This window comes from Hyla sarda, chromosome 4, assembly GCF_029499605.1.
Source record: "Hyla sarda isolate aHylSar1 chromosome 4, aHylSar1.hap1, whole genome shotgun sequence".
Classification (NCBI taxonomy): Eukaryota; Metazoa; Chordata; class Amphibia; order Anura; family Hylidae; genus Hyla; species Hyla sarda.
In genome coordinates, this window is record NC_079192.1 from 172,242,168 (window position 1) to 172,265,859 (window position 23,692).

General features: G+C 46.9%; 1 protein-coding gene across 3 annotated transcripts in view; it reads right to left on the minus strand.

Moving 5' to 3' along the window:
* LOC130368706 (cholesterol side-chain cleavage enzyme, mitochondrial) overlaps positions 1-23,692 on the minus strand; it is a 150,157-nt gene continuing 126,465 nt past the window's right edge. For all 3 annotated transcript variants that reach the window (XM_056572760.1, XM_056572761.1, XM_056572759.1), the window contains exons 7-10: positions 18,857-19,023; positions 18,695-18,773; positions 14,331-14,522; positions 1-548 (exon numbers count right to left, since the gene is read on the minus strand). In XM_056572760.1, coding sequence (XP_056428735.1) covers positions 411-548; positions 14,331-14,522; positions 18,695-18,773; positions 18,857-19,023 — 576 coding nt within the window. In that variant the 3' untranslated portion in view covers positions 1-410. The remainder of the gene's footprint in view (positions 549-14,330; positions 14,523-18,694; positions 18,774-18,856; positions 19,024-23,692) is intronic.

A 23,692-nucleotide genomic window follows, 5' to 3' on the forward strand; every position in this document is an offset into this window, starting at 1 on the left:
CAATTTTTGGTAATGGGTTACCAAGGGATACTCGGGGGGAAAAAGGCTGAGAACCACTGATCTACAGTAAGGAGCCTAGTGGACATTCGGTGACAACTGCAGAGCACCCAGGGTTATGCAGATTTACAATGATCACACAGTGCATTTCCTACCTCGTTTCCCTACAGTACATACTAATAATGGTATCAGACATAATGGTTACAGATGATAATTTAAGACACTTAGATTTTTCAACAGAGTTGTGCTTTAAATATTGAAGAAGAAGAAGAATCTAAAAGTTGTTCACCTGGATATCAGTTACCAGGGCACCTGGGATGTCACATTTTTTAATTCATTAATAGACTACATTATCTTGGACAATGATTCAGCGGTCAAAATGGCCTCCTCTTCTATGTCAAAGCGAGAAATCATTAAGAATGTCCTTCAGAACCATTCATTGACAAAGGGGACAAGGTTAGTTGAATGGGTCTGGAAGGGAAGAGAATGAGATTAAAGGTTGTTCCCACCTCAACCATTCGATTAGTCTCTATCTTGAAATTCTCCAGAATCTGTAAGATTAAGAAAAGCTTTATTAAGTAATGTTAGCAAACCATGTTTAATCATATATGCAGGTAAAATAAATATTGAACACGTCACCATTTTTCTCACTAAATATATTTCTAAAGGTGCTATTAACATAACATTTTTACTAGATATTGGTAACAATCCAAGTAATCCATACATGTAGAGAAACCAAAACATATAAGATCGGAAATTAAGTTATGTGTAATAATGTAAAATAACATAGGGATAACTATTGAACACATGAAGAAAGGATGGTTCAGCCCCAACTGATGGCCTACAAAAAGATCTTATTGCCAAAGTGTCACACGAGACACATCTCATGATGGGTAAAAGCAAGAACTTCCAAACCTGATTGTTGCAAAACATAACGCTGATATATGTTACAGGCACATTTCTAAGTTTCTAAATGTTCCAGTGAGCACTGTTAGTGCCATAATACAGAAGTGGGAAAACAATCCTTTTGCCATAAGTTTTCCTCAAGCAGGTGCTCCTCGCAAGATCAGGAGAGAATAATCAGAATTGTCCAAGAGCCAGTGACCATTTGTGGAGAGCTTTAGAAAGACCTGGAATTAGTAGGTACTGGTTTCTCAGAGAAAACTGTAATTAATGCATTCCACCGCCATGGCCTGTATGCACTCTCACCACGCAAGTCTCCATTGCTGAATTAAAAGCATGTTGAAGATCATTTAAAGTTTGCTGCACAACATTTGAAGAAGTCAGTAAAATTTTGGGAAAATATAGTGAACTCAGATGAGTGCAAAATTGACCTGTTTGGATGCCATAGTACACACCATGTTTGGAGGAGAAATGGCACTGCATATCACCCTAAATACATCATACCCGTAGTGAAGTTTGGAGGTGTGAACATCATGGTGTGGGGCAGATTTTCAGCAAACGGTACTGGCAAACTTCACGTAATTGAAGGATGGATGAATGGGCAAATTTACCGAGACATTCTTGACAAAAATCTGCTGCCATCTACTCGGATATTGAAGATGAAACTTTGGTGGACATTTCAGCAAGACAACGATCCCAAACACAAAGCCAAGAAAACTCACAAATGGTCTTAAAGAAAGAAAATAAAGCTGCTATAATGGCCGAGCCAATCACATGACTTAAATCCCATTGAAAATCTATGTAAAGAACTGAAGATCATGATTCAGAGAAGAGGCCTACGGAACGTATAAAACATACTATGCCACACCATGAATATCGTACTCTGGAGGCTTTTTTGTTTAATTTTGAGCCCACATTTTGTGACGTTGGTGGGCGGAGCCTTGCCTCATTGCGCTGAGGTCAGAGTTTACGTCAGGAAGGAAGACAGAGCAGCACCAACAGGCACATAGACAATAGCGAAGCCACAACAACAACAAAAAAAATTGGTATGTTACCAATCCCAAAATGTGCATGAAGCTGTATTACTATAGATGTTTCTTTTTTTTAAGGAAAAATGTTTGTGCCACATATGGGTTATTTACGTAGTCTGTAAAAATTCTTACACAATTATTTTGTGCCTTATTCTATTTTAACACAACATTAATTTTAAAATATAGTGGGTACGCCAGCATGTACGTGTCCTAAAATTAACAAGGTGTGCAGTGTGTATTTTCGACCTTTAAATTTATAGAATTATTGTTACGCCGAGCGCTCCGGGTCCCCGCTCCTCCCCGGAGCGCTCGCTACACTCCTCTCACTGCAGCGCTCCGGTCGGTTCCACGGACCCGGGGCGCTGCGATACCGCCTCTGGCCGGGATGCGATTCGCGATGCGGGTAGCGCCCGCTCGCGATGCGCACCCCGGCTCCCGTACCTGACTCGCTCTCCGTCAGTTCTGTCCCGGCGCGCGCGGCCCCGCTCCCTAGGGCGCGCGCGCGCCGGGTCTTTGCGATTTAAAGGGCCACTGCGCCGCTGATTGGCGCAGTGGTTCCAATTAGTGTTTACACCTGTGCACTTCCCTATATCACCTCACTTCCCCTTCACTCCCTCGCCGGATCTTGTTGCCTTAGTGCCAGTGAAAGCGTTTCCTTGTGTGTTCCTAGCCTGTGTTCCAGACCTCCTGCCGTTGCCCCTGACTACGATCCTTGCTGCCTGCCCCGACCTTCTGCTACGTCCGACCTTGCTTCTGTCTACTCCCTTGTACCGCGCCTATCTTCAGCAGCCAGAGAGGTTGAGCCGTTGCTAGGGGATACGACCTGGTCACTACCGCCGCAGCAAGACCATCCCGCTTTGCGGCGGGCTCTGGTGAAAACCAGTAGTGACTTAGAACCGATCCTCTAGCACGGTCCACGCCAATCCCTCTCTGGCACAGAGGATCCACTACCTGCCAGCCGGCATCGTGACAGTAGATCCGGCCATGGATCCCGCTGAAGTTCCTCTGCCAGTTGTCGCTGACCTCACCACGGTGGTCGCCCAGCAGTCACAACAGATTGCGCAACAAGGCCAACAGCTGTCTCAACTGACTGTTATGCTACAACAGTTACTACCACAGCTCCAGCAACCATCTCCTCCGCCAGCTCCTGTACCTCCCCCGCAGCGAGTGGCCGCTTCTGGACTACGACTATCCTTGCCGGATAAATTTGATGGGGACTCTAAGTTTTGCCGTGGCTTCCTTTCCCAATGTTCATTACACTTGGAGATGATGTCGGACCAGTTCCCCACTGAAAGGTCTAAGGTGGCTTTCGTAGTCAGCCTGCTGTCTGGAAAAGCCCTGGCTTGGGCCACACCGCTCTGGGACCGCAATGACCCCGTCACTGCCTCTGTACACTCCTTCTTCTCGGAAATTCGAAGTGTCTTTGAGGAACCTGCCCGAGCCTCTTCTGCTGAGACTGCCCTGTTGAACCTGGTCCAGGGTAATTCTTCCGTTGGCGAGTATGCCGTACAATTCCGTACTCTTGCTTCTGAATTATCCTGGAACAATGAGGCCCTCTGCGCGACCTTTAAAAAAGGCCTATCCAGCAACATTAAAGATGTTCTGGCCGCACGAGAAATGCCTGCTAATCTTCATGAACTTATTCACCTAGCCACTCGCATTGACATGCGTTTTTCCGAAAGGCGTCAGGAGCTCCGCCAAGATATGGACTCTGTTCGCACGAGGCGTTTCTTCTCCTCGGCTCCTCTCTCCTCTGGTTCCCTGCAATCTGTTCCTGTGCCTCCCGCCGTGGAGGCTATGCAGGTCGACCGGTCTCGCCTGACATCTCAAGAGAGGACACGACGCCGCATGGAGAACCTCTGCCTGTACTGTGCTAGTACCGAACACTTCCTGAGGGATTGTCCTATCCGCCCTCCCCGCCTGGAAAGACGTACCCTGACTCCGCACAAAGGTGAAACAATCCTTGATGTCCACTCTGCTTCTCCACGTCTTACTGTGCCTGTGCGGATGTCTGCCTCTGCCTTCTCCTTCTCTTCTGTGGCCTTCTTGGACTCTGGATCTGCAGGAAATTTTATTTTGGCCTCTCTCGTCAACAGGTTCAACATCCCAGTGACCAGTCTCACCAGACCCCTTTACATCAATTGTATAAACAATGAAAGATTGGACTGTTCCATACGTTTCCGCACGGAGCCCCTTCTAATGAGCATCGGATCTCATCACGAGAGGATTGAACTTTTGGTCCTCCCCAATTGCACCTCGGAAATTCTCCTTGGACTTCCCTGGCTTCAACTTCATTCCCCAACCCTGGATTGGTCCACTGGGGAGATCAAGAGTTGGGGGCCCTCTTGTTCCAAGGACTGTCTAAAACCGGTTCCCAGTAACCCTTGCCGTAACTCTATGCTTCCTCCAGTAACCGGCCTCCCTAAGGCCTATATGGACTTCGCGGATGTTTTCTGCAAAAAACAAGCGGAGACTCTACCTCCTCACAGGCCTTATGATTGTCCTATCGACCTCCTCCCGGGCACTACTCCACCCCGGGGCAGAATTTATCCTCTCTCTGCCCCAGAGACTCTTGCCATGTCTGAATACGTCCAGGAGAATCTAAAAAAGGGCTTTATCCGTAAATCCTCCTCTCCTGCCGGAGCTGGATTTTTCTTTGTGTCCAAAAAAGATGGCTCTCTACGTCCTTGCATTGACTACCGCGGACTTAATAAAATCACGGTTAAGAACCGCTACCCCTTACCCCTCATCTCTGAACTCTTTGATCGCCTCCAAGGTGCCCACATCTTTACTAAATTGGACTTAAGAGGCGCCTATAACCTCATCCGCATCAGAGAGGGGGATGAGTGGAAAACAGCATTTAACACCAGAGATGGACACTTTGAGTATCTGGTCATGCCCTTTGGCCTGTGCAACGCCCCTGCTGTCTTCCAAGACTTTGTTAATGAAATTTTTCGTGATCTGTTATACTCCTGTGTTGTTGTATATCTTGATGATATCCTAATTTTTTCGGCCAATCTAGAAGAACACCGCCAGCATGTCCGTATGGTTCTTCAGAGACTTCGTGACAATCAACTCTATGCTAAAATTGAGAAATGTCTGTTTGAATGCCAATCTCTTCCTTTTCTAGGATACTTGGTCTCTGGCCAGGGACTACAAATGGATCCAGATAAACTCTCTGCCGTCTTAGATTGGCCACGCCCCTCCGGACTCCGTGCCATCCAACGTTTTTTGGGGTTCGCCAATTATTACAGGCAATTTATTCCACATTTTTCTACCATTGTGGCTCCTATTGTGGCTTTAACCAAAAAAAATGCCGATCCCAAGTCTTGGCCTCCTCAAGCGGAAGACGCCTTTAAACGACTCAAGTCTGCCTTCTCTTCGGCTCCCGTGCTCTCCAGACCTGACCCATCTAAACCCTTCCTATTGGAGGTTGATGCCTCCTCAGTGGGAGCTGGAGCTGTCCTTCTACAAAAAAACTCTTCCGGGCATGCTGTTACTTGTGGGTTTTTTTCTAGGACCTTCTCTCCGGCGGAGAGGAACTACTCCATCGGGGATCGAGAGCTTCTAGCCATTAAATTAGCACTTGAGGAATGGAGGCATCTGCTGGAGGGATCAAGATTTCCAGTTATTATTTACACCGATCACAAGAACCTCTCATACCTCGAGTCTGCCCAACGGCTGAATCCTCGTCAGGCCAGGTGGTCTCTGTTCTTTGCCCGATTTAATTTTGAAATTCACTTTCGGCCTGCTGATAAGAACATTAGGGCCGATGCTCTCTCTCGTTCCTCAGATGCTTCTGAAATTGAACTCTCTCCTCAACACATCATTCCTCCTGACTGCCTGATTTCCACTTCTCCAGCCTCCATCAGGCAAACTCCTCCAGGAAAGACCTTTGTTTCTCCACGCCAACGCCTCGGAATCCTCAAATGGGGTCACTCCTCCCATCTCGCAGGTCATGCGGGCATCAAGAAATCTGTGCAACTCATCTCTCGCTTCTATTGGTGGCCGACTCTAGAGACTGATGTGGTGGACTTTGTGCGAGCCTGCACTATCTGTGCCCGGGATAAGACTCCTCGCCAGAAGCCCGCTGGTTTTCTTCTTCCTCTGCCTGTTCCCGAACAACCTTGGTCTCTGATTGGTATGGATTTTATTACTGACTTACCCCCATCCCATGGCAACACTGTTATTTGGGTGGTCGTTGATCGATTCTCCAAAATGGCACATTTCATCCCTCTTCCTGGTCTTCCTTCAGCGCCTCAGTTGGCTAAACAATTTTTTGTACACATTTTTCGTCTTCACGGGTTGCCTACGCAGATCGTCTCGGATAGAGGCGTCCAATTTGTGTCTAAATTCTGGAGGGCCCTCTGTAAACAACTCAAGATTAAATTAAATTTTTCTTCTGCATACCATCCTCAATCCAATGGACAAGTAGAAAGAATTAACCAGATCTTGGGTGACTATTTACGACATTTTGTTTCCTCCCGCCAGGATGACTGGGCAGATCTTCTACCTTGGGCCGAATTCTCGTATAATTTCAGAATCTCTGAATCTTCCTCCAAATCCCCGTTTTTCGTGGTGTACGGCCGTCACCCTCTTCCCCCCCTCCCTACCCCCTTGCCCTCTGGTCTGCCCGCTGTGGATGAAATTTCTCGTGATCTTTCCATCATATGGAGAGAGACCCAAAATTCTCTCTTACAGGCTTCTTCACGCATGAAGAGATTCGCGGATAAGAAAAGAAGAGCTCCTCCCATTTTTTCCCCTGGAGACAAGGTATGGCTCTCCGCCAAATATGTCCGCTTCCGTGTCCCTAGCTATAAGTTGGGACCACGCTATCTTGGTCCTTTCAAGATTTTGCGCCAGATTAATCCTGTCTCTTACAAACTTCTTCTTCCTCCTTCTCTTCGTATTCCTAATGCCTTTCATGTTTCTCTTCTTAAACCACTTATCATTAACCGTTTCTCTCCCAAATCTGTTCCCCCCACTCCTGTCTCCGGCTCCTCGGACATCTTCTCCGTCAAAGAAATTTTAGCATCTAAAAAGGTCAGAGGGAAAACCTTCTTTTTAGTGGATTGGGAGGGTTGTGGTCCAGAAGAGAGGTCCTGGGAACCTGAGGACAATATCCTGGACAAAAGTCTGGTCCTCAGGTTCTCAGGCTCCAAGAAGAGGGGGAGACCCAAGGGGGGGGGTACTGTTACGCCGAGCGCTCCGGGTCCCCGCTCCTCCCCGGAGCGCTCGCTACACTCCTCTCACTGCAGCGCTCCGGTCGGTTCCACGGACCCGGGGCGCTGCGATACCGCCTCTGGCCGGGATGCGATTCGCGATGCGGGTAGCGCCCGCTCGCGATGCGCACCCCGGCTCCCGTACCTGACTCGCTCTCCGTCAGTTCTGTCCCGGCGCGCGCGGCCCCGCTCCCTAGGGCGCGCGCGCGCCGGGTCTTTGCGATTTAAAGGGCCACTGCGCCGCTGATTGGCGCAGTGGTTCCAATTAGTGTTTACACCTGTGCACTTCCCTATATCACCTCACTTCCCCTTCACTCCCTCGCCGGATCTTGTTGCCTTAGTGCCAGTGAAAGCGTTTCCTTGTGTGTTCCTAGCCTGTGTTCCAGACCTCCTGCCGTTGCCCCTGACTACGATCCTTGCTGCCTGCCCCGACCTTCTGCTACGTCCGACCTTGCTTCTGTCTACTCCCTTGTACCGCGCCTATCTTCAGCAGCCAGAGAGGTTGAGCCGTTGCTAGGGGATACGACCTGGTCACTACCGCCGCAGCAAGACCATCCCGCTTTGCGGCGGGCTCTGGTGAAAACCAGTAGTGACTTAGAACCGATCCTCTAGCACGGTCCACGCCAATCCCTCTCTGGCACAGAGGATCCACTACCTGCCAGCCGGCATCGTGACAGTAGATCCGGCCATGGATCCCGCTGAAGTTCCTCTGCCAGTTGTCGCTGACCTCACCACGGTGGTCGCCCAGCAGTCACAACAGATTGCGCAACAAGGCCAACAGCTGTCTCAACTGACTGTTATGCTACAACAGTTACTACCACAGCTCCAGCAACCATCTCCTCCGCCAGCTCCTGTACCTCCCCCGCAGCGAGTGGCCGCTTCTGGACTACGACTATCCTTGCCGGATAAATTTGATGGGGACTCTAAGTTTTGCCGTGGCTTCCTTTCCCAATGTTCATTACACTTGGAGATGATGTCGGACCAGTTCCCCACTGAAAGGTCTAAGGTGGCTTTCGTAGTCAGCCTGCTGTCTGGAAAAGCCCTGGCTTGGGCCACACCGCTCTGGGACCGCAATGACCCCGTCACTGCCTCTGTACACTCCTTCTTCTCGGAAATTCGAAGTGTCTTTGAGGAACCTGCCCGAGCCTCTTCTGCTGAGACTGCCCTGTTGAACCTGGTCCAGGGTAATTCTTCCGTTGGCGAGTATGCCGTACAATTCCGTACTCTTGCTTCTGAATTATCCTGGAACAATGAGGCCCTCTGCGCGACCTTTAAAAAAGGCCTATCCAGCAACATTAAAGATGTTCTGGCCGCACGAGAAATGCCTGCTAATCTTCATGAACTTATTCACCTAGCCACTCGCATTGACATGCGTTTTTCCGAAAGGCGTCAGGAGCTCCGCCAAGATATGGACTCTGTTCGCACGAGGCGTTTCTTCTCCTCGGCTCCTCTCTCCTCTGGTTCCCTGCAATCTGTTCCTGTGCCTCCCGCCGTGGAGGCTATGCAGGTCGACCGGTCTCGCCTGACATCTCAAGAGAGGACACGACGCCGCATGGAGAACCTCTGCCTGTACTGTGCTAGTACCGAACACTTCCTGAGGGATTGTCCTATCCGCCCTCCCCGCCTGGAAAGACGTACCCTGACTCCGCACAAAGGTGAAACAATCCTTGATGTCCACTCTGCTTCTCCACGTCTTACTGTGCCTGTGCGGATGTCTGCCTCTGCCTTCTCCTTCTCTTCTGTGGCCTTCTTGGACTCTGGATCTGCAGGAAATTTTATTTTGGCCTCTCTCGTCAACAGGTTCAACATCCCAGTGACCAGTCTCACCAGACCCCTTTACATCAATTGTATAAACAATGAAAGATTGGACTGTTCCATACGTTTCCGCACGGAGCCCCTTCTAATGAGCATCGGATCTCATCACGAGAGGATTGAACTTTTGGTCCTCCCCAATTGCACCTCGGAAATTCTCCTTGGACTTCCCTGGCTTCAACTTCATTCCCCAACCCTGGATTGGTCCACTGGGGAGATCAAGAGTTGGGGGCCCTCTTGTTCCAAGGACTGTCTAAAACCGGTTCCCAGTAACCCTTGCCGTAACTCTATGCTTCCTCCAGTAACCGGCCTCCCTAAGGCCTATATGGACTTCGCGGATGTTTTCTGCAAAAAACAAGCGGAGACTCTACCTCCTCACAGGCCTTATGATTGTCCTATCGACCTCCTCCCGGGCACTACTCCACCCCGGGGCAGAATTTATCCTCTCTCTGCCCCAGAGACTCTTGCCATGTCTGAATACGTCCAGGAGAATCTAAAAAAGGGCTTTATCCGTAAATCCTCCTCTCCTGCCGGAGCTGGATTTTTCTTTGTGTCCAAAAAAGATGGCTCTCTACGTCCTTGCATTGACTACCGCGGACTTAATAAAATCACGGTTAAGAACCGCTACCCCTTACCCCTCATCTCTGAACTCTTTGATCGCCTCCAAGGTGCCCACATCTTTACTAAATTGGACTTAAGAGGCGCCTATAACCTCATCCGCATCAGAGAGGGGGATGAGTGGAAAACAGCATTTAACACCAGAGATGGACACTTTGAGTATCTGGTCATGCCCTTTGGCCTGTGCAACGCCCCTGCTGTCTTCCAAGACTTTGTTAATGAAATTTTTCGTGATCTGTTATACTCCTGTGTTGTTGTATATCTTGATGATATCCTAATTTTTTCGGCCAATCTAGAAGAACACCGCCAGCATGTCCGTATGGTTCTTCAGAGACTTCGTGACAATCAACTCTATGCTAAAATTGAGAAATGTCTGTTTGAATGCCAATCTCTTCCTTTTCTAGGATACTTGGTCTCTGGCCAGGGACTACAAATGGATCCAGATAAACTCTCTGCCGTCTTAGATTGGCCACGCCCCTCCGGACTCCGTGCCATCCAACGTTTTTTGGGGTTCGCCAATTATTACAGGCAATTTATTCCACATTTTTCTACCATTGTGGCTCCTATTGTGGCTTTAACCAAAAAAAATGCCGATCCCAAGTCTTGGCCTCCTCAAGCGGAAGACGCCTTTAAACGACTCAAGTCTGCCTTCTCTTCGGCTCCCGTGCTCTCCAGACCTGACCCATCTAAACCCTTCCTATTGGAGGTTGATGCCTCCTCAGTGGGAGCTGGAGCTGTCCTTCTACAAAAAAACTCTTCCGGGCATGCTGTTACTTGTGGGTTTTTTTCTAGGACCTTCTCTCCGGCGGAGAGGAACTACTCCATCGGGGATCGAGAGCTTCTAGCCATTAAATTAGCACTTGAGGAATGGAGGCATCTGCTGGAGGGATCAAGATTTCCAGTTATTATTTACACCGATCACAAGAACCTCTCATACCTCGAGTCTGCCCAACGGCTGAATCCTCGTCAGGCCAGGTGGTCTCTGTTCTTTGCCCGATTTAATTTTGAAATTCACTTTCGGCCTGCTGATAAGAACATTAGGGCCGATGCTCTCTCTCGTTCCTCAGATGCTTCTGAAATTGAACTCTCTCCTCAACACATCATTCCTCCTGACTGCCTGATTTCCACTTCTCCAGCCTCCATCAGGCAAACTCCTCCAGGAAAGACCTTTGTTTCTCCACGCCAACGCCTCGGAATCCTCAAATGGGGTCACTCCTCCCATCTCGCAGGTCATGCGGGCATCAAGAAATCTGTGCAACTCATCTCTCGCTTCTATTGGTGGCCGACTCTAGAGACTGATGTGGTGGACTTTGTGCGAGCCTGCACTATCTGTGCCCGGGATAAGACTCCTCGCCAGAAGCCCGCTGGTTTTCTTCTTCCTCTGCCTGTTCCCGAACAACCTTGGTCTCTGATTGGTATGGATTTTATTACTGACTTACCCCCATCCCATGGCAACACTGTTATTTGGGTGGTCGTTGATCGATTCTCCAAAATGGCACATTTCATCCCTCTTCCTGGTCTTCCTTCAGCGCCTCAGTTGGCTAAACAATTTTTTGTACACATTTTTCGTCTTCACGGGTTGCCTACGCAGATCGTCTCGGATAGAGGCGTCCAATTTGTGTCTAAATTCTGGAGGGCCCTCTGTAAACAACTCAAGATTAAATTAAATTTTTCTTCTGCATACCATCCTCAATCCAATGGACAAGTAGAAAGAATTAACCAGATCTTGGGTGACTATTTACGACATTTTGTTTCCTCCCGCCAGGATGACTGGGCAGATCTTCTACCTTGGGCCGAATTCTCGTATAATTTCAGAATCTCTGAATCTTCCTCCAAATCCCCGTTTTTCGTGGTGTACGGCCGTCACCCTCTTCCCCCCCTCCCTACCCCCTTGCCCTCTGGTCTGCCCGCTGTGGATGAAATTTCTCGTGATCTTTCCATCATATGGAGAGAGACCCAAAATTCTCTCTTACAGGCTTCTTCACGCATGAAGAGATTCGCGGATAAGAAAAGAAGAGCTCCTCCCATTTTTTCCCCTGGAGACAAGGTATGGCTCTCCGCCAAATATGTCCGCTTCCGTGTCCCTAGCTATAAGTTGGGACCACGCTATCTTGGTCCTTTCAAGATTTTGCGCCAGATTAATCCTGTCTCTTACAAACTTCTTCTTCCTCCTTCTCTTCGTATTCCTAATGCCTTTCATGTTTCTCTTCTTAAACCACTTATCATTAACCGTTTCTCTCCCAAATCTGTTCCCCCCACTCCTGTCTCCGGCTCCTCGGACATCTTCTCCGTCAAAGAAATTTTAGCATCTAAAAAGGTCAGAGGGAAAACCTTCTTTTTAGTGGATTGGGAGGGTTGTGGTCCAGAAGAGAGGTCCTGGGAACCTGAGGACAATATCCTGGACAAAAGTCTGGTCCTCAGGTTCTCAGGCTCCAAGAAGAGGGGGAGACCCAAGGGGGGGGGTACTGTTACGCCGAGCGCTCCGGGTCCCCGCTCCTCCCCGGAGCGCTCGCTACACTCCTCTCACTGCAGCGCTCCGGTCGGTTCCACGGACCCGGGGCGCTGCGATACCGCCTCTGGCCGGGATGCGATTCGCGATGCGGGTAGCGCCCGCTCGCGATGCGCACCCCGGCTCCCGTACCTGACTCGCTCTCCGTCAGTTCTGTCCCGGCGCGCGCGGCCCCGCTCCCTAGGGCGCGCGCGCGCCGGGTCTTTGCGATTTAAAGGGCCACTGCGCCGCTGATTGGCGCAGTGGTTCCAATTAGTGTTTACACCTGTGCACTTCCCTATATCACCTCACTTCCCCTTCACTCCCTCGCCGGATCTTGTTGCCTTAGTGCCAGTGAAAGCGTTTCCTTGTGTGTTCCTAGCCTGTGTTCCAGACCTCCTGCCGTTGCCCCTGACTACGATCCTTGCTGCCTGCCCCGACCTTCTGCTACGTCCGACCTTGCTTCTGTCTACTCCCTTGTACCGCGCCTATCTTCAGCAGCCAGAGAGGTTGAGCCGTTGCTAGGGGATACGACCTGGTCACTACCGCCGCAGCAAGACCATCCCGCTTTGCGGCGGGCTCTGGTGAAAACCAGTAGTGACTTAGAACCGATCCTCTAGCACGGTCCACGCCAATCCCTCTCTGGCACAGAGGATCCACTACCTGCCAGCCGGCATCGTGACAATTATTATTCATATAATACATTTTTTCTATAATTAACATTAATGTAGTAGCTTTGTTTCATGATGCAGAACAAGAACAGTTGTTAAAGTGCGTGTTAATGTCCTTTTCTGCAGACGTATGCACTTTCTGTAAGCCAGGTTGGACCTGGAATACATATGCGACTTTTAAATGGAAATGCAAGTTCTTTTCTTCATAAATAGCGAATATCGCATTTGATAAATACATGACCACCGCAAAGTAAAAAAAAATAAAAAATGACTACGTGAGCAGATTTCAGAAATGTGGTTTGGAATAAACAAAAATTACAAATTCGCAGCAGGTATAGAAAAGTCACACGTGCGCAAGCACGTGCAAATTTTTTACGCAAAAAAAAAATCTGCCAGGGAGCTTGATAAATTTCCTTCTAAATAAACATTAGTAAGCATGCTCAATACTTTTTCCCTGTGTCATTTCATAACTTCCTTTTTTAGCTTATTTGTTTTGGTCTTTGTATGTATGGGTTACTTAGATCACTACCAACATCTGTAGAAAATGTCATCAATAGCACCTTTGGATATATATTTAGTGAGAAAAATGGTGATGTGTCCAATACTTATTTCATCCCATGTATACCTGCAGAGTTCTGCAGATATAAATGGGCACTATAACGGAGCTCCAGCACAGGTGTGAACTTGATCTTATGCTGACATCACAGCACACATTGTACAGAGGGGTTAGTGAGCAGGGAAAAGAGCTATTGGAGCCTGCTGAAGACAAGAAGGGACTGAAGAAGCTGTACTCAAATTGGTACTTCAAATTGTTAGACAGTGTACATATGTGTACACACAGTCAAGGATGGTAAGGAGGTAATGTCATTAAAGGGGTACTCCGCTGACCAGTGTTCAGAACATTTAGTTTCAAATGCTGTGTGCACGCTGCGGGGGTCGGCCACGCCCCCTCATCATGTCATGCGGCCAACTCCTGCAGCACGCACACATCGTTCAGAACGTAATGTTCCGAACGCTGGCCAGTGGAGTACCCCTTTAAGAGTAGGGGCCTAAAGTGTACGTCTTTAAACGGGTTGTTAGGGATTATCATGTTTTAAGTTAATCATTGTTAGGGTATGTTCACATGTACAGGATCTGCTGCATACTTTTGGGGCATATTTTCTGCAGCTAATTTTGAAGTTAATTGGTAGCAAAATCATTTGCACAAAATATTTTGCGCAGCAAAAATATGCAGCAGATCCTGTACTTGTGAACATACCCTTAAGGTGTACAGAGGCTTCACATTCAAAAATGCTTTATAAATAAAAAAAAAAAAAACATTTTCCTCCTCTCTACAACATCCAAGGAAGCTGAGCAACATTTTCCAGCAAGTGCACTGTACTTGGAAAACTGAAAACAGATCATCATGATGGAAGACATTCTCTCCTGCTGGGAATAATTCACTGTAATTGTTTAATAACCATTGCACATATGGAACAAGTCTGGTTTGTAACTGTTGCTTAAGAGTACTTCCACGAGATGGATGCAAGAAAATGTAGCTGTAAGCCTCAAGAGTTAGCACCCTTTCACTCCTAAAAACTTTACATACGTGAATGAGGAAAAGTTGCATCTCCATTTCTGCTATCCTTCTGCCAAGACATTGTCGGGGTCCAAAACCAAAGCCTAGGCCTTTAAAATGAGTTGATTCTTCCCTTAGCCAGCGCTCAGGAGAGAATTTTTCAGGAGAAGGAAAGATATCTGGATTCTGACCCATTGCATACAGTCCAACTTGCACCAAGGTCTACAAGGAAGGAGGAGAGATTCAGTAAGCATTGAGCAAGCAGTGATGGTTCTGCTGTCATCTGGTAACCTGAGACATACTCAAGGGTTAATCTCTAGCCTCGCTGCTGCCTGAGGCAAACTAACCCCTATATATATCTATATATATATATATATATATATATATATATATATATATGTACAAATGTATATTTTAAGACATCGTTTGTTGAAACCATCGTATGTTGAGGGATCCGTGCAATGTAAAGTACAGGACAGTGGTCTACAACCTGCGGACCTCCAGATGTTGCAAAACTACAACGCCCAGCATGCTGGGAGTTGTAGTTTTGCAACATCTGGAGGTCCGCAGGTTGAAGACCACTGGTATTGGAGGTTATACTCACGTGTCCCCGCTGCTCCGGACCGTCACCGCATGTCACTGCTGCCCGGGATGTCGCCCTTCATCACTGTTGCCGTGTCCCCGGGGTGTCTCCGACGCTCCGGCAAGGCCTCTGCTTCCCCGGCATCCTCGCTCTCTGTCGCCACCATCACGTCGCTACGCACGCCGCTCCTATTGGATGACGGGACGGCGTGCACAACGACGTGATAAAGATGATGGAGAACACCGACGATGCAGGGGATACGGAAGAGGACGCGCTGGAGCTCCGAGGACAGGTAAGTGATCGTCAGCAGACCACACGGGGCACCGTAAACGGCTATCCGGTGGCAGCTGAAGCAGTCTGTGCTGCCGGATAGCCGTTTATGCGATGGCCCCGACATACAAAAGCATCATATGTTGATGCTGCCTTCAACATGCGAGGCCTTCTGAGAGGCCATCGTATGTTGAAATGATCGTATGTCAGGGCCATCGTAGGTCGGGGGGTCAATGTATATATATTTATTTAATTTTTTTTTACCGGTTACCGGTACCACTTTTGCATAGCGTTTACTATCATTTATTAATCATTTCTGGGATGTAGTATGATCGAAAATTGGTCACACAGAGGGAAATTTATCATGCCCTTTACCCGTTTTTGTGTAAAATTGTTTAAAAAAAGAAGTTGAAGTAAACTGTGTTGTGTCTTTTTTTGTGACTTTTAACAGAGAACAATTTTTACACACTACTGTACACCATTTGTGTGTACCATAGATGTTTTTTGCAGTGTTCTACTAACAGCAAAAGACACACAATTGGTAACAGAGAAAAAAAGAATCTACTGTATAAAGTGCACACCCAAATAGTATAATAAATAAATCACATCTTTATTAATAAGGCAAACCACAGACAGAGGAGCAGATGCACAAATGAACACAGGGCAGGGAGACCTGAAACCCCATGCGTTCCATCACTTTAAGGTGACTACCCCAGAGGAACTCCCCTCAGAGTGACCGAACGCGTGGGGTTCCAGCCTCCCTGCCCTGTGTTAATTTGTGTATCTACTCCTCTGTCTGTGGTTTGCCTTATTAATATTGTTTATTGATTATTTGTGTATTTAGGCAGCGGTACATATATTTTCTTCACACTTATTTGTTATTTATTATTTGCTTAAGTGTATTTTGTTGGAGCATTGGTATATTATTATTGTAACATCTGCAGGGCAGGGTAGGGGAGAGGGGGTTCATGGCCCCTCCCCTAGTTGTTGTGCTAAGGTCACTCTTGAGCTCTTTTTAATTGGTTTTAGAGTTTATGTGTCCTTTTTGTATTACATGTAGTTTACATAATAAAGATGTGATTTATTTATTATACTATTTGGGTGTGCACTTTATACAGTAGATTCTTTTTTTCTCTGTTACCAATTGTGTGTCTTTTGCTGTTAGTAGAACCCTTACCTATATTATACATAGGTTGAGCCCTCTCTTTCTTCCTTTTACAAGATCACAGTAGGTATCACTCCTGACGCCCGATGCGATTGTCCTTTCTATTGTAGAGATGGAGCGGCTTTCTCCTAAGCTCGCATGTCTTCACTATATTCCGGCCGGCCAGTAATGTGAATAGAATTCACATGACTTATTCATATTTCCCACATATGAATAATAGGTATATATACGGAATATACTCATACTACAGTAGAACCAGAGAAGAGCGGCCGGCCGCCCGCATCTATACATTATACAGGACGATCGCATCAGGTGTCAGAAGTGACACTCGCTGCGATCTGTCTATAAATGAAGGTACTACAGCTCCCAGCATGGAGCAGAGTTTGCTCCATGTTAGGAGCAGTAGTACCTGTAGTTAACCCCTTAAGGACCGGGGTTTTTTCCGTTTTTGCATTTTCGTTTTTTGCTCCTTGCCTTTAAAAAATCATAACTCTTTCAAATATGCACCTAAAAATCCATATGATGGCTTATTTTTTGCGCCACCAATTCTACTTTGTAATTACGTCAGTCATTTTGCCCAAAAATCTACGGTGAAGCGGGGAAAAAAATCATTGTGCGACAAAATTGAAAAAAAATGCTGTTTTGTAACTTTTGGGGGCTTCCGTTTCTACATAGTAAATTTTTCGGTAAAAATGACACCTGATATTTATTCTGTAGGTCCATACGATTAAAATGATACCCTACTTATATAGGTTTGATTTTGTCGGACTTCTGGAAAAAATCATAACTACATGCAGGAAAATTAATACGTTTAAAATTGTCATCTTCTGACCCCTATAACTTTTTTATTTTTACGTGTATGGGGCGGTATGAGGGCTCATTTTTTGCGCCGTGATCTGAAGTTTTTAATGGTACCATTTTTGCATTGATAGGACTTATTGATCGCTTTTTATTCATTTTTAAATGATATAAAAAGTGACCAAAAATGCACTATTTTGGACTTTGGAATTTTTTTGCGCGCACGCCATTGACCGAGCGGTTTAATTAATTATATATTTTTATAATTCGGACATTTCCGCACGCGGTGATACCATATATGTTTATTTTCATTTTTATTTACACTGTGTTTTTTTTTTTATTGGAAAAGGGGGGTGATTAAAACTTTTAATAGGGGAGGAGTTAAATGATCTTTATTCACTTTTTTTTCCCACTTTTTTTTTTGCAGTGTTATAGGTCCCATAGGGACCTGTAACACTGCACACACTGATCTTCTATGTTGATCACTGGTTTCTCATAAGAAACCAGTGATCAACGATTCTGCCGCATGACTGCTCATGCCTGGATCTCAGGCACTGAGCAGTCATTCGGCGATCGGACAGCGAGGAGGCAGGAAGGGGCCCTCCCGCTGTCCTGTCAGCTGTTCGGGATGCCGCGATTAGCCGCGGCTATCCCGAACAGCCCGACTGAGCTAGCCGGGAACTTTCACTTTCACTTTTAGCCGCGTGGCTCAGCTTTGAGCGCACGGCTAAAGGGTTAATAGCGCGCGGCGCCGCGATCGGTGCTGCGCGCTATTAGAGGCGAGTCCCGGCTTCACTATGACGCCGGGCCCGCCGTGATATGACGCGGGGTTACTGTGTAACCCCGCGTTATATCAGAAGAGCAGGACCAAGGACGTACCGGTACGTCCTTGGTCCTTAAGGGGTTAAGGACAGATCACAGCAGGCGATCCTCCTATCTATTACAGTGATGTGAGCGCAGGAGAAAGCCGCTCGCATCTATGCATTATACAGGACGATCGCAGGGGTGTCACTAATGAAGAAATTTGTTATTTTGAATCGAGTCCAAGTCCGGATTCGGTCCGAATCGAATTTTTTATGAAATTCAGAACGAATTCGACTTCATCCGATTCGATTCGCTCATCTCTAGTTGTTACCAGAAATGAAGAAAAAATCTCCTGAGATTCATTTCAGGTTCCAATCTGACTGTCAAATTCACTTTGTATTTGAAAGCAGAAATTACAAAATATTGCAAAGTATGTACTGTCAAAGACAGGAGTCCCTGCAGACAACTCTAGTTGTCGCCTATGACAGGAGTTGGTATGTTCTTCCAGTATTGGCGTGGTGTTTCCTCTAGGTATTCTGGGTTCCTCCCACGCTTGTGAGTCCCATTGGGGACAGGGATAGATGTTAGTAATGACAAGCTGAAATGAGAACCAGATCCAAAACCATCTCGAAAATCAGTCATTGCTCTGCAGTCCAGCTATAGGACAAACAAGCAAGTATTTTCACGTGACAAAGGCTCACTGTGGACATGTAAATTGGGGGTTGTACACTGGTCAAGGCTTTAAGTGTGACCCTTTGCTGTGTATGTGCTTACCCCCTGTGGTATCAAGTAGTTCCGGATAACTGTGTCCCTCTGAGTATATCTCTGTAATGAGATAGCCACGGGATGCATTCTGTAAGAAACAAGGGAAATGAGAAGAGCAGTCCCAGTGCAGAAGCATACTTTATATGTACCTGTGTTTATTTCTGTTTTTACCTGAGAGTTTCTTTCAAAGCAGCTTTGACCAATGGGATCCTCTTCAGTAACGTTGTTAAGTCATTTCCAGAAGCTGCCCTAGCAGCGAGAATTTCAGACCTAAGCTTCTCCTGGACACTTGGGGCACGTGCCAGCTCATACATGGCCCACTGAAGAGTCATAGACGTCTGGAGTAACAGGAATCATGTTGAAGTACATACATGCACAATCTGGGTGGGCTATACTGCTATTATTTTACACTTTTTATACTTATTTATTCCAGCATGTGGTTTAACCTATTCAGAAGCAGCATGAGCCGTATTAATCATAATGCAGGAAAAGAGGCATGTCTGTGTTCCAAGAGCTGCTTCCATAGTAACAGAGATTGGACACATTGTGCTGGGTGAATGTCATTACATATGTGTAGGTTAATTACAAAAATACATTTATAGTTCAGACAAACGTACTGTTCAATATTCAGAATGCACAAGATTCAGGAGATACAGGAAATGGCAGAACTGTCAACGCTAAAAGCTTTTTAGTATATGTCTTTATATAACAATTCTGAGAAAGAAAAAAAGGATTTTTATTTGGCTTATAATACAACTGCCTATGGGGCATGTCCTTCTTCTAGCTACAGTATATATATATATATATATATATATATATATATATATATATATATATACACACATAGTAAATTTGAGTAGCCGTATTAGTCCGGTGATGCAGATGCAAATCAAAAAATGTTGCAGTATCTTGTAATACCTCTTTTTATTGGACTAACAGAATTTTGTAGAGAAAAGCTTTCGGGATTCCTCCCTTTATCAAGTCCAAAGCAAATCTAAGCTCACAAGCAGAAGACACAGGTTACATCTCACAAATATGCAGGGGTTAAGACAATAGATGTGGAGAATTCACACTAAGATGGGCCATAAATTGTCCTGCTATAGGAACATAGACTAAATAGATAAGGATGAGACAAAGGGGGAGGGGAGAGCAGGGGAGAGGCTGGTAATTAAGCAGGACATAGTGAGATGCATCTCTATATGTTTATTTGCAAAGTTCAAACGCTGATTTTTGTGGTGAGGATGTAGAAGAGGTTTTCTTCTGATGACTCTTCCATGAAGACCATATTTGTACAAGTATCTCTTTATAGTGGAACAGTGTACCACAACTCCAGTGTCTGCCAGATCTTTCTGAAGGGATTGTGCAGTCAAACGTGGGTTTTGAATTGTTTTTCTCACAATCCTGTGAGCTGTTCTGTCTGATATTTTTCTTAGTCTTCCAGATCTTGCTTTAACTTCCACTGTTCCTGATGATTGCCATTTCTTAATTACATTCTGAACAGAGGATATTGATATCTGAAAATGTTTTGCTCTCTTCTTATAGCCCTCTTCAGCTTTGTGAGCGTCAACTATTTTCAGTTTCAGATTTCTAGACAACTTCTTAGAAGAACCCATGGTGCTGATTGTTGGGGCAAGGTCAGATGAGTCTGGGCATTTAAAACCTTTGAGATTGACATCACCTGGTCTTCCCAGATGATGATTGAGAACAATCCATGACACTGGCAGGTCTCAGCTTTGCAAAGGGGGAAGTGCATGCTATCATTTCTACAGGGTGCCCAAACTTTTGCAGACACCATTTTTTTGTTTTCTGTTATTTTGAAAGTGTAAATGATGGAAATAAAATCTAACTTTTGTTGACATATTGTAAGAATGTCTAATCTGTAATTTGATGCCTTTTGGAGATTTTTTCATCTTTTCTTGCCTTCTTTATGCACATTAATACACATTTTTACCTGGGGTGCCCAAACTTTTGATCCATACTGTACCTATTATTCCTATTTCCTGCAAAGAGCTGTGAGTGGATGGAACCATCTGGCCAATCACAGCTCTCTGCGGGAAATATGAATAGGTGATGTGAATTCTATTCACTTCACTGGCCGGCCGGAGTATAGTGCAGAGATGCAAGCACAGGAGAAAGCCGCTCCATCTCTGCAATAGATAGGAAGACCGCATCGGGTGTCAGGAGTGATACCTGCTGTAACCTGTCTGTGTTGACGGGGTGTGAGGTGCAGGGTAAATGCAGGGAATACGTGATGGCCCAAGGGGCAGATGGTATTAACCCCTTCCTGTCGTGGCGCCAGGGCATGGTTTAGCCTCAACCACCCGAAGGTAATACCGCTGATTCTGGGTTAGGCAGGGGCAATGAAGACACCAACACCAGATTAAGGATAGCAGCAGCTTTACTGAGGCAAGACAGGTGATACTGTTTTTGCAGTACAGCCAAATATCCCAGGGAGATGACCAGTGACACAGGGGGACCTTGCAGGCTTGCTGGGACTTGCAGTAGTTAGACTGACTTTAGTGCTGGCCACGGTGACTACAGATGGACTTGACTTGACAGAGATGGTGACTGACAATAAGATGACTTGACTTACTGATGACCAACTTGTGGCTGCAGGACTTTAGGCTTGAGGCCTCCAATGCTCTGGACACAGACACTGGAACAACTTGGCTGCATGGATCTCGGCAGGAAAGAAGAGATTGCAGCCCCTCCCCTGGTTATATAGGGGGCTATGCAAGGAGCCCATAGGTCACTTGGGGGATCACCTGGTCACTGGAGCCTCCTGGGTGACAATCATGTGATCAAAACATTAAAGCAACAGTACATTAGAAAGACAATACCTATGTACAACATGGTGAACTGTAAGGGGGGCCCTGAGGACATGCAAGGACTCTGCCTGACATGGCAGGAGGACAGTATGGGGCCACATCATCCCGTACTATGATACCACAAACTCCCTTACTTTAATGAAGTCGCCCTTGATGCCCAGTCCTGGAGGGCAGAGGAGCGAAAGGACCACAGGGGCCACATGCAGTCCTGGGGCATTTCAATTAGTGTCCATTTCCAGGCTGAACTTAAGATAAAGAGTCCTTGTATAAATTGCCCATACATGCTCTGAAGACTTACGTAGAAACGTATTAACTGTATGACTACTGAAGAATATGACTATGACATTATACACATGACTATGACATTATATATATGACTACGACATTATATATAAGTTTAGACACAATTCTGACAGATTGGGATGCTGGATGCTTTTTGCCCAGTGCCTTGGCTACTCCCCAGAACACTAGATATATAGATTAAACTAGACATTTCTAGACAACATTGGATACTTGTTACCTTTGACTTTTTAGATATGTGCATGTTACGCCGAGCGCTCCGGATCCCTGCTCCTCCCCGGAGCGCTCGCGGCATTCCTCTCTCTGCAGCGCCCCGGTCAGACCCGCTGACCGGGAGCGCTGCACTGACTCTGCCGACGGGGATGCGATTCGCATAGCGGGACGCGCCCGCTTGCGAATCGCATCCCAAGTCACTCACCTGTCCCGGTCCCCGGCTGTCACGTCCTGGCGCGCGCGGCTCCGCTCCTTAGGGCGAGCGCCAGCTCTCTAAGATTTAAAGGGCCAGTGCACCAATGATTGGTGCCTGGCCCAATCAGTCTAATTAGCTTCCACCTGCTCCCTGTGTATATTACCTCACTTCCCCTTCACTTCCTTGCCGGATCTTGTTGCCTTTGTGCCAGAGAAAGCATTACAGTGTTTGCCTTACCAGTGTACCTGACCTCTTGCTGTTGCTATTGACTACGAACCTTGCCGTCTGCCCCGACCTTCTGCTACGTCTGACCTTGCCTCTGCCTAGTCCTTCTGTCCCACGCCTTCTCAGCAGTCAGCGAGGTTGAGCTGTTGCCGGTGGATACGACCTGGTTGCTACCGCCGCAGCAAGACCATTCCGCTTTGCGGCGGGCTCTGGTGAATACCAGTAGCAACCCTAGAACAGGTCCACCGACACGATCCACGCCAATCCCTCGCTGACACAGAGGATCCACATCCAGCTAGCCGAATCATAACAGTGCATAGCAGGTAGACAGGAATACCGTCTGGCCAGGAAAGCATCCTGAGCACGTAGACACAAGAGAATATTATACATTAGACATGACAATTTATGAAAGACATTTGTGTGGACTGCTCTATGGTCAATGCTACAGCCCTAGTGGAGGGACAGATATGTGTACTGGACTACAAATTTACTGAGTAACTCTATGTGTAGTACTAGACTTTACTTGATACTTTAATATTGGTATCTTGCTGGCAGTTGGCCCTGTGTAGACCTCTGGGACCTACGCAGCACTACTCCTTGCGAGTCAGGAATGGCTACCTCTTCAGGAGCTCTTGTCATCATGGGAGTTACGAGGGATTCACTGTTGTCAAACTCCATAATTGGAACTGGTTCTGGACTATTAGGACTCGGGCTGGCTGGCAGGGATACTGGAGAGCTTGAAACCGGGGAGTAGACTGGTGCCAATGGTGACAGAACTGGAGCTGGTGAGGCGACTAGGGTTGGTTGCACCAGCCCCTTGGATGGCACGACACAGAAGACTGCAGGCTGGCTGGGAGAGAACATGGGGACATCCATGGATGGGTGGATCCCCTCTCCTGCCACGGCCATAGGTACTTGCCAATACCCGCTGGTTAAGTCAAAGGTGGAGAAGTAAGCAGCCAACCCGAGGGCTGTGAGTGACTTTTCGATTCTTGGCAGAGGATAAGCATCCTTATGTGTGACATTGTTCAGCTTCCTGTAGTCAACACAAAAGCGGATAGTTCCATCCTTTTTCTTGACTAGAACAAAGGGCGCTGCCCAGGGACTCTGACTTTCTTGAATGACGTTCGCCCCTTTCATGTTAGCCAGCATCTTCTTGACAGTCTGATACATGCTTGGTGCGACCGGATGGTGTCTTTCTTTAATAAGTGGACTTTCACCTTTGAGAATTCTGTGTTGAATCAT